Raw genomic sequence first — 13,083 nt, 5'->3', positions numbered from 1 at the left:
TACGCCTTCAAAGATAAATGCGTGATATATGTGTGTATTTAGGGCTACACTAACTTCAATGATATTACAACCAACTCTTAACAGAAAATATCAGCACTGGCCAGCACCATTCCTATCTTCAAACCGGACCTTCTAAATCCAAATGTGCAATACCAACATTTAGTGTGACTGGAATGGTTCCAAGATAATAAACCGTCGGTCCGCCGGCGGTCAGTTGGCACCCGCCGCGATTTGTGACTTCATACACGTACTGCAGGATAACGATTAACCATGACAGATGGACCCTATACCAATAACTATACTAGGTGGAAGAAATCCTATTATAAATTCGTTTAGTGAAGATTTATGGACGTATGTTAGGGATAAATACATGAAGCACATAACGGAGTTGGATGATATTCGATACATAGGTAGAACATGTATTTATCGAAAGTACTCCGGTTAGTCCTAGACCAAAAAACAAGCCGATAACAAGAAACAGGAATTTTAATAAAATAGCTATACCTTAAGATACCCTATATATAATGCTTAAAAAAAGGAACGTTAGGTATATAATAAAATAAAACAGCAGCAATCAACTCGAGAGTGCTAGGACAGAGGCTTCCAAATTTTTACTGGGATGCAGCCAAAACTGTATCCAATTTTTAAACGCGCTATTAAGGGTATTAACCTTTACGAGCTGTCCTGTTGAAAATGGGATTTTTATGGTAATCAAAGCAGACAGGCAGACACGCGAAACATGGTTATCCTATGGATTAATCCATTACGTATTATAAGAGGGGCCCGAACACCGGCCGAGCGCACCCGAGTAGCGACGACTGCGGGCGCGGTGGAGGGGCCGGGCGCGGGTGACGGGGCAACGCGGCGGCGCGGCGCGGCGCAGATCACCGAGCAGTGTGCCACGCATATTACGCACGAGCTGTACTGTTGTGAAACATTAAATACACTGCTGTATTTACGTTCTACATTATTTGTGAATACCTCTAACAGTTCAGAATCGGGATATTCTTACGCCCATAAGTTGTTTTTACCATCATGGGAAAGCGATCTCGTTCGCGATCGCGGGAGCGACGTCATCGTACATCAAAACATCGGAAGCATAATGCGCTGGAGTCCCGTCTAGAAAACTTAGAGAAACGGTTGAACAAAGTGCTACAGCCGCTGGACTTGAATTTAACGACGCGGGGGAGTTTTACACCGGTTCAACAATCGAGTGATACAACAAATTTAGTGTTTACACCCCAACAGTTCCAGAAACTTTTTCAGTATCAGCATGTCCATTAGCACAAACAGGGTCGACGATGTTGGTGGGTGGCGGCAAGCATAATGAAAAATGCGACACGCCGGCGTCTACGCTACAACCGCCCGCGCCGCAAAATTTGCACAGTGTACCTACTGCAAACAGCGCGACTTCTGTGGTTTGTTCGACAAGTCAAGGTCAGGTGAACAAATTATTACCGGGTTTAGATAATATTCCTGCATTTACCGGAAACATGTGTAGTGACAAAATGAGTGCTCAAAATTGGATAAGACGATTGGAGTCGTTAGCTAAAATTTTTGCATGGGACGAACGATTTCTTATATTTCAAATGACGTCAAAATTATCAGGCAATGCACGATTATGGTTTGATGCACAACAGGATATTGACTTTAGTTGGGAGGAATGGAAGGAAAAAATAGTTGTTAATTTTCCGGAAGGAAGAGGAATAGCCTCAAAATTATATGATTTTGTAACAGTGATGCGAGAAAATAATGAAAGTGTATTAGATTTTTATTATAAAAAAATATCATTAGGAAAGAAATGCGATCAACCTGATCATGTTATAGCCGACGTAATAATTTTCACATTGAATGACCCAATATTGAAATCGGGAGCCCGAGGTGCCGCATGCCATGACACTAAAAGTTTATTACAATATCTAACAGATGTCGCTTCAGATTCCGCGTTGATTGATAAAAGTAAAAGTACCAGTGTCACTAAAGAAAATAATAAATCTGCAATTATTCGTAAAACAATGCCAACTCGTACAAAGCGAGATGACATTATGTGTTATAATTGTGGCACTAAGGGTCACTTTGCGAATCAATGTACAAAGAGCGAAATAAAACGTTGTGATCGTTGTTATAAATTTGGTCATGATGTTTCCAATTGCAAAGAAGAAAAACAGTGTACTATATGCCATAAATGGGGTCATGATAAAGAACAATGCTACCGTGCAAAAAAAGAACTTACTGATAAGCCTCCTAAATTATATCGTTTGACGGATGTCGATGAAAATGACAAGAAATATCATAAAGACGTTGTCATAAATGGTATTAAGTTAACGGGGTATATTGATTTTGGTAGTGCATGTAATACTATAACTACTAGCGCGGTGATGCGAACAGGTTTGGAATTCAGTAAAGGTTCATCTCGTACAATTCGGGCTTATGGTGGTAGTCTTGTAATACCAGTAGGTGAATTGACAGCTCATGTTGCACTAGACTGTGCATCTGGAACTGTACCCATTTTGGTAGTAGAAGACAATCTACAAGAAACTGACATGATAATAGGCCGACCGTTTACAGAGTTACCTAATGTAGTTGTGACAAAACCTACAATGAGTTGTCCATTTCTAATGTTAACGATACTGCTAATAATTTTAATGTTCTACCAACAGTCTCAACCGAAAATAAAGTGTTGAAGTTATCTGTTGCGTATGATGTTACATTATATCATGGTGTAAATCATGTTTTAGTTACGATACCAGACGATGTTAAACAATTAAATTCCAACGTAATTTATGTCAAAGCTTCTCAGCATCGTGAGCCTGGCAAAGAAATTGATATTTTAGAAAGTCCGATAGTTTTGAATCAAAATTACGCCGAAATAAAAGTTGTTAGTCGTAATCACTCACCTTTAACTATTTATGCGACCAAATGTATTGCACGCGCTGAAATCTTAACACCAACAATTGAGTTAAATACCGATTTAGTAGGAAAGGATCGAGAACGACTGGACGATCTTCTCAAACGATACGATCATTGTTTTGCTGGTATTGAAGGGAAAATAGGATCAGCAAATATTGAAATGTCCATTGAAGTAACTAGCTCCATACCATTTAATTATCAACCGTATAGAATGTCACAACCCGAAAGGGAAACAGTTAAAAATCATTGACGATTTGTTAGAGCAAGACATTATAGAGCCAAGTAATTCTGATTACGCAAGTCGTATCATTCTGGTATCAAAAAAGAATGGGGATACTAGAATGTGTGTAGACTATAGACATTTAAACAGTATTACCCGCAAGGATAGGTACCCTTTACCATTAATACAGGATCAAATCGACCAGCTCAATGGGCAGAAGTACTTTAGTACACTTGATCTCTGTTCCGGTTATCATCAGTTATGGATACATCCTGATAGTCGAAAATATACGGCTTTCGTAACACCATTCGGCCAATACCAATACAAAAGAATGCCATTTGGACTAGCCAATGCTCCAGCTATTTTCCAAAGGGCTATTAACCAAATGTTAGGTAGTCTACGATTTCAGTTTGCTGGAGCTTACCTTGATGATATTATTTGTTTTTCTAAGACCACTTCTGAGGGTTTGGAACGACTAGAGGCAATCTTGAAATTAATATCCGATACGGGTTTAACGTTGCGCAAAGAAAAATGTTCATTCCTTAAGACTAAAATTAATTATCTGGGCTTTGACATTGCACAAAATGAGATTCGTCCATCGCCTCATAAAGTAGAGTGTATCAAAAATTTCCCCAAACCAACTACCATTCATCAATTAAGGCAACTCATAGGACTGGCTAGCTATTTCAGGCGTTTTATAAAGTCATTTGCTTTAAGGGCACGTCCCTTGACTCTATTATTAAAGAAAAAATTCTTCATGGTCCTGGGGAAAAGAACAGGACGACTCTTTTAATGATATTAAGAATGCCTTGATGTCACGACCGGTACTAGCGATTTACAATGAAAAATTGGAGACGGAGGTGCATACTGATGCCTCTGCGTTAGGTATTGCTGGTATACTGATGCAAAAACAGCTTGATGGTCAATTGAAACCTGTGGCCTATGTGAGTAGACAGACTACGGTGGCCGAGTGTAAGTACCATTCGTACGAGCTCGAAGCACTCGCAGTGGTCATGAGTTTAAAAAATTTCGGGTGTATCTTTTAGGAAAACCGTTTACTGTAATTACAGACTGTAATGCTCTTAGCACTACGTGGACAAAACGAGATATGGTTCCGCGAATTGGTCGGTGGTGGCTCGAACTACTCGAATACGATTTCAAAGTGGTGTACCGTCCGGGGACACGTATGCAACATGCCGATGCACTTAGCCGCAATCCGGTTATTGCAAACGTTTTACACATAGATCAAAAGACATGGGTAACTGCTGTACAGCAGTCTGATGATAAGATTAACAATATAATATCTGATCTCAAGTCTAATAGTAATGAAACTGATGCTGTAAAGAACGATTATCGCCTTGTAGATGGTCAGCTATGTAAATTGATAGATGGGAAGAAGAGGATAGTTATACCTAAGTCAGTTAGGTGGCGTATTGTAAAAATGTACCACGACGATAATGGTCACATGAATCAGGAAAAGGTGATTGAATTGATTCGAAAAAAATATTGGTTCGAAAAATTACGTCGATTTGTTACAAAATACGTAAAAAGTTGTATTTCTTGTCAATTTGCTAAGAAACCCACCGGGATACAAAGGTAAATTATATCCTATAGATAAAGGCAATACACCATTTGAAACTTTACATATTGACCATCTAGGCCCATTCTGTGAATCACAGGAGGGCAACACTTATCTTCTGTTAGTCGTAGATGGCTTTACAAAGTATGTGTGGCTGCAACCGGTACCTAATACTCGCACCGAACACGTTTTGTCGACACTAGCACTGTTTGAGAAAATATTTGGTACGCCTGCTCGCATCATTAGTGACCGAGGTAAATGTTTTGCAAGTCACCAAATGGCAAGTTTTTGTGCTAAAAGATGCATTAAACATGTTCAAAATGCTGTAGCTTGCCCGCGAGCAAACGGGCAGGTAGAACGATTTAATCGCACAGTTTTACAATCGCTTACAGCCTGCATTGGTGACAAACATAATCAGTGGGAGAATTACTTATCGCAAGTCCAACGAGGTATGAATTCTACAGTTAATAATTCAACAAAGAAAAGTCCTTTCGAGTTAATTTTTGCTTTTACCCCACGATTTCCTTTAGATGTTCCAAATCCAGAACAGGATACTCCCGATATTAATCAAAATCGCAAAGTGGTAGCAGAACGTTTAGCAGATAATGCTGCAAAATGAAAACTCGTTATGATAAGAGCCGTATAAAATCAATAAATTTTCAGGTAAATGACTTAGTTCAGGTAGAACGAAGAGTATTAAAAAAGGGGATAACAAGCGGAAAACTAGTTGACAAATACGTTGGTCCGTATAAAATTATTACAAAGTTGGATAATGACAGGTATCGAGTGGAATCATTAAATTCAAAAGGTCGGAAATACCGGAACGTAATAGCAGGAGATAAGATGAAACCTTTTAGAGTACAAGAAAACTCTGATAGTGAAGAAGATGAGTAACTTGGATAGATGATAATTCTTGTCATTATGATAGCCATAATAGTTATTGGTTATATGTTTCATGTTCTTGGTTATATTGTGAATCTTTAACAAACAAAAAAATGATTGTTATGGACATAATCTTAGAGATCTGTTAATGAGTAAATTATGAAAGATAATCCACAAATAGTTAACGTGATTAAAAGTATGATGTAACCGATGTCATGGTGTTTTATGATATATGATATCCATCCATATTAGTGGGAGCCAGTTCGGTCAAGCCCAAACTGCCTAAAATCAGTTCGGTCAAGCTTATGCAATCAAGACCAGTTCGGTCAAGCTTAAGCTGTCAAAACCAGTTCGGTCGAGCTTATGCAGCTAAAACCGGTTCGGTCAAGCTTAGCTGCCATAACCAGTTCGGTCAAGCTTACGCAATCAAAACCAGTTCGGTCAAGCTTAAGCCGCCAAAACCAGTTCGGTCGAGCTTATGCAGCTAAAACCGGTTCGGTCAAACTTAAGCTGCCAAAACCAGTTCGGTCAAGCTTAAACCGCATAATTCTTGTTTGTTCCAGGTCGGACAAGGCAGCACCAGTTAGGTCAGACTCCTATGTTCATGGCCAGCTCGGTCAAGCATATTCCGAGAAAACCATCCTAGTTCAGTTTGGTCAAGACAACTTCAGTTCATTTCAATGTTGATCGATTAAATAATTTCTGTGTTCAACCCTGTAATACGAGGTCGTATTCTAGCTCAGGATGGACGACTATAAGAGGGGCCCGAACACCGGCCGAGCGCACCCGAGTAGCGACGACTGCGGGCGCGGTGGAGGGGCCGGGCGCGGGTGACGGGGCAACGCGGCGGCGGCGCGGCGCGGCGCAGATCACCGAGCAGTGTGCCACGCATATTACGCACGAGCTGTACTGTTGTGAAACATTAAATACACTGCTGTATTTACGTTCTACATTATTTGTGAATACCTCTAACAGTATATACAATTTTTATTTTATGTACTTAATACAATGTAGACCATTACGCATGTCGGCGATGGCTACTACTTAAGTACAATAAAATTTCCATTGGACCTTTCGGTACCGAACTTTTCGAAGGAGATTTGTAACTTGAGAAGGCTGAGACTACAAATCCAATGAAACTAACATGAAAATGGAAAATTTTATTAAAAAGCAAGAAATTATAAATTATGTTGATAAAAGCAATTCTTTTGGCGAATCATTAACTCTTAATCATATACTAATTTTAAAAAGAACCCAGCGACTAACGATTTGCAGATTTGAAAACATAATAATATATTAAATTAAAAACCCATCTCGCTTATTTTACTGAATATAAGTTAATTATGACTTGTTTTGTTAGAAACAATACAAAACAATACAAAAGAAATTTCCAAAATATACCAAATTCTAATACAATCTTCAAGACACAAAGTACCCATTTTCAAAGCAACGATTTAATTAAAAAAAACTCGAGGCGGTAAAGTCAGGGAACATGGTTCTGACTGAAGCGTTTTCAAGTTCGGTAACTTTATTAAGATGGAGTTCACAATCACCGTTGGCGCGGAAAATTTCTTCATAAAATGTAGAGGCCATGCGTGGCGAAATTCGGCTGGGACCTCCTCATTTACATAGAGTTCTTTTATCGCCCTCGTAAAACTTTTATGGCTTGTTTTCGGCTGTTTTAAATGTTTTGATTTAGAATTATTTGATCTGAAATGTGATTTGGTAACAGTTTATTTAAGTATAAAATTCAGTGTTGTGTAGATTAGGTTGCTAACGCGATGGCAAACTCCTACCTTTGTTTAAACTGAATGATGTGAGCAAAAGGTTGCACGTAGAAAGTTCCTATGAGTAAATTGTAGCAATTTCAACAGTTCCAAAAACTAAGTAATGCATACGCTGCTATGAGATTTTCAACCTGAGAGATTTATAAGATAACTTGGGACAAAAATTAATATATATTTCTTTACCCAAATACCTTTTAATTTGGAATACTTAGTTACAAACTTACTATTCTGTAATATAAATACTTAAAGGCTTTATAAAAACCATTTCCAGCAAAAAAATCTACTCGACAATTTAGCGGCCAAAAGCCAGTGAAAAATGCTGCAACCAGTTTTCAGTACAAAGACTACTTTTCACGGGTTCCTATGGAATTGTCTCGTGCGGTCGCTTGGACCGCCTCCAAGTAGGGTTGGGATTGATTCGCACTCATTAAAATGAATGATACAGTTGAACCAGATCATAAGTTCGTTCGTGTCGACGCCCGGGGTTTTCGGGTGATTAATTTTGAAATTGTGTCATTAGTTACAGAATTAGCATTTAATTGGTAACGACTGTTGCCTTTGTTCGTCTGATTTTGGAATTATTCTTGAGGGAATTGTAAGACGTGACGAGATTTTATACAGACTTCCATTAAGATTTGAAAGACATTTTAATACATTAAAGTTACTCATTCATATTTATGATGTCTTTTGGTCACATTAAGAAAGTTCAAGGAGTTTTAGAAGATCTGACGAACTTTTTTTATACATTACTCATTAGACGATTCTATAAAAATTAACACAATAAATGATACCTAAGCCTGCATGGTGCGGTTTTGGTTTTACACCAATCGACGTCTTTTCTATATTAAAGAAGAGAAAGCCCTCTGGATTGCAATAAGTATATTATATATACTCTGGTCAAATAGTTCACCAAGTCAATCCCATCCCTAAAACTATCTGCAGTTGCAATGTTTCATTATCCAGTTACACAATTATGGACTTTAAGTGTCAAGAAATAAGGGAGTTAAGTCGGACAGTGAGTACGATGCTTCGATGGGTGTAGTAATAAAAGAAAGAGCTATTTTACAGGACGTTTCCTTGTACCGTATATTACTCATATGGTGGCAGACTTTAAAAAGTTATTTCCTTTTTGAAATGGGGACTATACTTCTTGGTGGTAATTTCTGTGGAGTTTAAATATATAGTGGGTCAATGAGAGACGTAATCAAGGCCATCCCTAAAATGATCTGGACCTGGCTTATTTTATGGCACACCAACAGTAACTAGACTAATTCTAAATAAAAAAGTCTTAAAGACGAATCTACTTACTATTTTGTTTTTATACAGGTAAGACAATATGATCCTACTTCACCTGATGGTAAGTGGAGTAGTGTCTAATAGGCTGACTGCCGAGAGATTGCCCCTCGAGAGTCAATATAATTATGCTGGCCTGTTGGAACCCGATATACACAGATTGATTCCGGAACGCGTCACACATACATGAGCCACTATGGTGGGTTTTAACACCTTGTGAACAGTGGTCGCTATCCGGGCGGATATATCATACCACCAGCAAAATACAGATGAAACAGTTTATTAGGTGTATAATCCTGGCTGATTATGATAAGACAGTAGTATACACCCAATAAACTGTTTATTTTACGGAATGCAACTCAGAAGCTATTTCATACAAGACGCGACAAAAACCTAGGTTTGTAGGAAGCGTCGTGTATTCAGGAGGCTGTACGACAGAGTGACCGGCGTGGTATAATAATTGATATAATGAATATTATTTCAAAATACACACTTTGCTTTCCTAATAAATTATATTATATGTCATACCAGATAAGCTAATTAAAATAAAAATACTTGTAAGGATCACAAATACTTTAATTCGGTGCATCAGTGTCAGAAAACATCTTATACATGCCAAAAGGCTTATTATTATGTATATTATTAGAAGCTAAATATCCATATCCATTATTATAATTATTTCTAATGCCATAAGCAGTAGGTAAGTAATGCCCATAATGGGACAGGAAAACGGCCAGCAACGGATCAACTGGCAAATGATCCGGACTATTATATCCCCGGGCTTTAAAATCAAAAGGTCTAACCATTTCCGAAGTTGAAGGATTCCGAACCTTATCTTTAAGTGATAAATCATAGTTTGGCAAATCATCATCAGCTCGTATATTGTATTTAGCTAGGATATTGAATAATTTATCGGTTAGATTTAGTTTATTTGACGTATTAGGTTTAGGCATTTCGTAGACATAGCCGTGGTTTATGTCTGATTCAGCTTCTTCAGTCACTTCGTAGTTTTTTCTTTCTAATGTTTTATTTTCTTCAAGGTTTACATTTGTATTGCCATTTTGTTCATGTGTATTTAGAGTTTTCTCAGTAACAACGGCCTTGTTATCAGTAGTTGTTATACAACATTCTCAAACTTCTGTCAAATCTACTTGCAGCACTTTGCACTAATGGACGTATTTTCGAGTAACATTAGTGTTTCTCTCAGAACAAACGGTCGATCCTGAAAGTTTAACAATGTATAGATGACTAGGTTTGTTGAAATCGTTTGCGATTTTGAAATAATATCTGTAATGTCCTTTACCGCGGTCTCTGGGATCTATTGACGAACGAGTTTGCTTTATTACTTTAAATTCATCACTAGTTTTACTATATTTAGTCGGTTTATTTCTAGAGGTGAAAATCTTTGCCATTTCGTACTTCAGGTGTTACTACTTGTATAAAATCATTTAGATTGTGGAATTCATTATTTTCTTTTATATATCCCCCCTCAACATCAGACCTTCGTGTATTGTAAGCTTGTACATTTGTTATTGGTATCCACTCATCGTTGTTGTATAATTCATAGTCCGTATCCGCTCTCACAAAATATGCGAACTGAAATAAATATGGAATTATTCGAAACATGGATTGGAAGGTAGAACTTAATGTTATGATAAAAATTTGGAAGTTTGTTTGACTTATTCCGAACAAGACCTTTATACATGCGAAGCCTGGAGCTAAAATTGTTTAGAAACACATCTAGCAGTTACAAAAATAGTTTTTACGGTGACTTCAATCACACTATTTATTTATTTATAAATTTGATGACAGTTTACAGCGCTTGGCAAAAAACACTTACATCTAACAATATAATCTAATTCTAAACTTAACAATATTAAGACAACAATAAGAATAAAATATTCTAAAACAAACACTATAGTATCTCATACACAGACTTCTAACAATTAACATCCTTAACCCATCTTAAAATATATCTATCTCATAATGTGGTCATCGACTACCCAGAACTTGCATAATTTTACGCAAACTATACATATAATACCTCAAAATAACATTTAAAATCATTTGTGAACGAGGATATAGTTACTTTTATACGCGCAAGGCAAAGTCATTCCATTGTAACTGATGATATAAGGGATTCGCATGCTAAGTCTCGACTAAACATGGGTAATTCCTCGCCAATTTGTAAAATGATGCCGGCATGTTTAAAACGTTAAAGACTTAAGTGCTTTTTACAAAATATGTACATACCAAATACATAGATAAAATGTTACATTATATAAATGGGAAACAAACAAAAAAGTTGTAAGATTTTGAGGCACGTATTGGATTATAAACTGGATATAACTAATAATATTAACGCGTTAACATTTCTCTTCTATGATAGTAATGAGATAAATGCCAATAAATGTATGCGGATTTAAAGATTTAAACAATATGCAATACAAAAACAAAAGCATCTGGTTTCTTTACTTTTTTATATATTCCAAAATATTCGCATAGTATTGACATGTGATTTTGAAATCATAAAGTCATCTTACTTTCATACTCCTTTTTTGTCTTGAAAATAAGCACTAACAACACTTTTAAATTAAAAAAAAATTACTCACCAGACAAAATACCCAGAAATCCTTCGCCATTCTTCAACTAGCACCTTCATTCAAATCTGGTGACAGAATGAAGCGAAACGTCTCAGTCAACGCGTTTGGACATGAGCAAATGTTAAGTCAAGTTATATTGTGGAAAGTGGTCAGTTTATTGACGTTGTGGTCAAACGTTTATTGCCAAGGAGTTTATTACCGTAGAACTCATTTCATTCTGAATACTGTTATTTCTTTGGTTTTACTTTCGTGCATTTACTATTACTTCATTTCGTTTTATCCTGCACTTTAGAGCCCGTGTTTAAGTAATTTTATCTACAGCATTAATAATTCGACTCCACTGGAATAGTAAACCTATATTGCAGAACTTCTTGAACAACTTTTTGATTCGTACTGACGTTTGCTTACAACTCCACTCCTTTAACTTGATTTCCGTTTCTAACCTACTCAAATGTTGCCATTTTATAGCAGTCAGGGCAAGAGGTGGGTCACGTGATACAAAAAAGTCAAGAGGATTAATTAGGATATGGTAAGCCGTAAACGATTGCTAATGTTTCTAACCGTAAGAAAATTAACATTTTGTAATTTTCTCCAGTTTAATGCAAAACAAAGGTCCCGACCAACAACAATCAGAGCTATCTACACTATCTTCCCATTAAATTCAATTCCACTAGTGCAATGTGAACGCGTCCCAAAGCTTTTTGCACTTAACACGCAGTTGTTGCGCGGTTTGCGATCATTGTAGTGCTCGGATGACAAGACACTGCTCTCAGCTTTACTAAGTGAGTTTGTTGATACGTGTCTTTAGGTTTCTTTTTATAGGTACTTTTTAGTACTATCTTTTGAGCCCCGTGCAAGTCCATTTTGAAATATTATATATTTATTTAAAAGGATTGCTATATTGTACTTGTAGTATTCTGCATTTTAACTAGATAACTCATGTATAGTGGAACTTCCCAGTAAAATATTTCCGTATTCAGTTCAGTGGATCCAGAGATACGCGCCTTTTCCCGAAATAACATTCCCTCAGGAATCGTGCATTTTACGGAAATAAAAAGTAGAGCACGTCACTCCCCAGACCATAAACTATCTCTGCAGTTCGATGCGTTCCTCAATTTCTGCTTGAACGTTATCAATACCATAATATACAAGATCATTTGACATTGCGTTACTAAATACAACTACTTATTTTTTAGTAAGTTACAATAAAAAAGTATAAATCTCAAACATAATAAAAACTAATTTTTAACCACTACTCTAAGAGAATTCATCGCTTTCAGTCAGAATATATTGTGTAATAATTATTTGAAAGTTTTGTTTACATTCTATTTTTATCATTATCGGAACATGATATAGTCAAAAAGATATATATTCATTAAGCTATATTATATTATGTATTATTAGATCTTTATTAATTTACTCGACAAACGTTGTCCCGTCTTAACTATGAATTTGCAGCGCGCATTCTGTCAATCGCTGACAATTATTTCAAACCATTGACAGTTATATAAAATGATATTTTCGTTGTTTTCTAAAATTTTCTAATTTTTTGATTTTTCTTTCATAAGAACCTTCTCCTGACAATAACAAACACAACAAAAAAATAGTGAAATCGGTCCAGCCGTTCAGGCGTGATGACGTGAAAGGGAAATAGGGATTAAGATTATTTGAAAATTTTGTTTATATTTTATTTTTATCATTATCGAAATATGATAGAGTCAAAAAGATATGTACCTATTCATTCATCTATATTACATTTAACAGTATGTATTTTATAGATCTTTATTAATTTATTAACTCATCCGCGGG

At 36.5% G+C, this 13,083-nt stretch overlaps 1 protein-coding gene and 1 long non-coding RNA gene across 2 annotated transcripts; one reads left to right on the top strand and one right to left on the bottom strand.

Moving 5' to 3' along the window:
- The first annotated feature begins 777 nt into the window (after window positions 1–777).
- LOC119190085 lies at window positions 778–6,639 on the top strand. Its single transcript, XM_037441138.1, has 3 exons — window positions 778–1,437; window positions 6,155–6,178; window positions 6,330–6,639. Exons 1-3 carry the CDS (start codon window positions 1,334–1,336, stop codon window positions 6,637–6,639), a joined length of 438 nt encoding a protein of 145 aa, XP_037297035.1. The 5' UTR covers window positions 778–1,333.
- A 2,738-nt stretch (window positions 6,640–9,377) lies between these two features.
- Window positions 9,378–11,367, bottom strand: LOC115447382. The gene is made up of 3 exons (XR_005112696.1): window positions 11,284–11,367; window positions 9,975–10,267; window positions 9,378–9,893 (listed from the first exon to the last, which is right to left on the bottom strand). It is a non-coding gene; the product is annotated as an uncharacterized LOC115447382 (long non-coding RNA).
- Between the last annotated feature and the right edge of the window lie 1,716 nt (window positions 11,368–13,083).

Source organism: Manduca sexta, chromosome 21 (assembly GCF_014839805.1).
Source record: "Manduca sexta isolate Smith_Timp_Sample1 chromosome 21, JHU_Msex_v1.0, whole genome shotgun sequence".
Classification (NCBI taxonomy): Eukaryota; Metazoa; Arthropoda; class Insecta; order Lepidoptera; family Sphingidae; genus Manduca; species Manduca sexta.
This window is presented reverse-complemented; position numbering and strand designations above follow the sequence as displayed.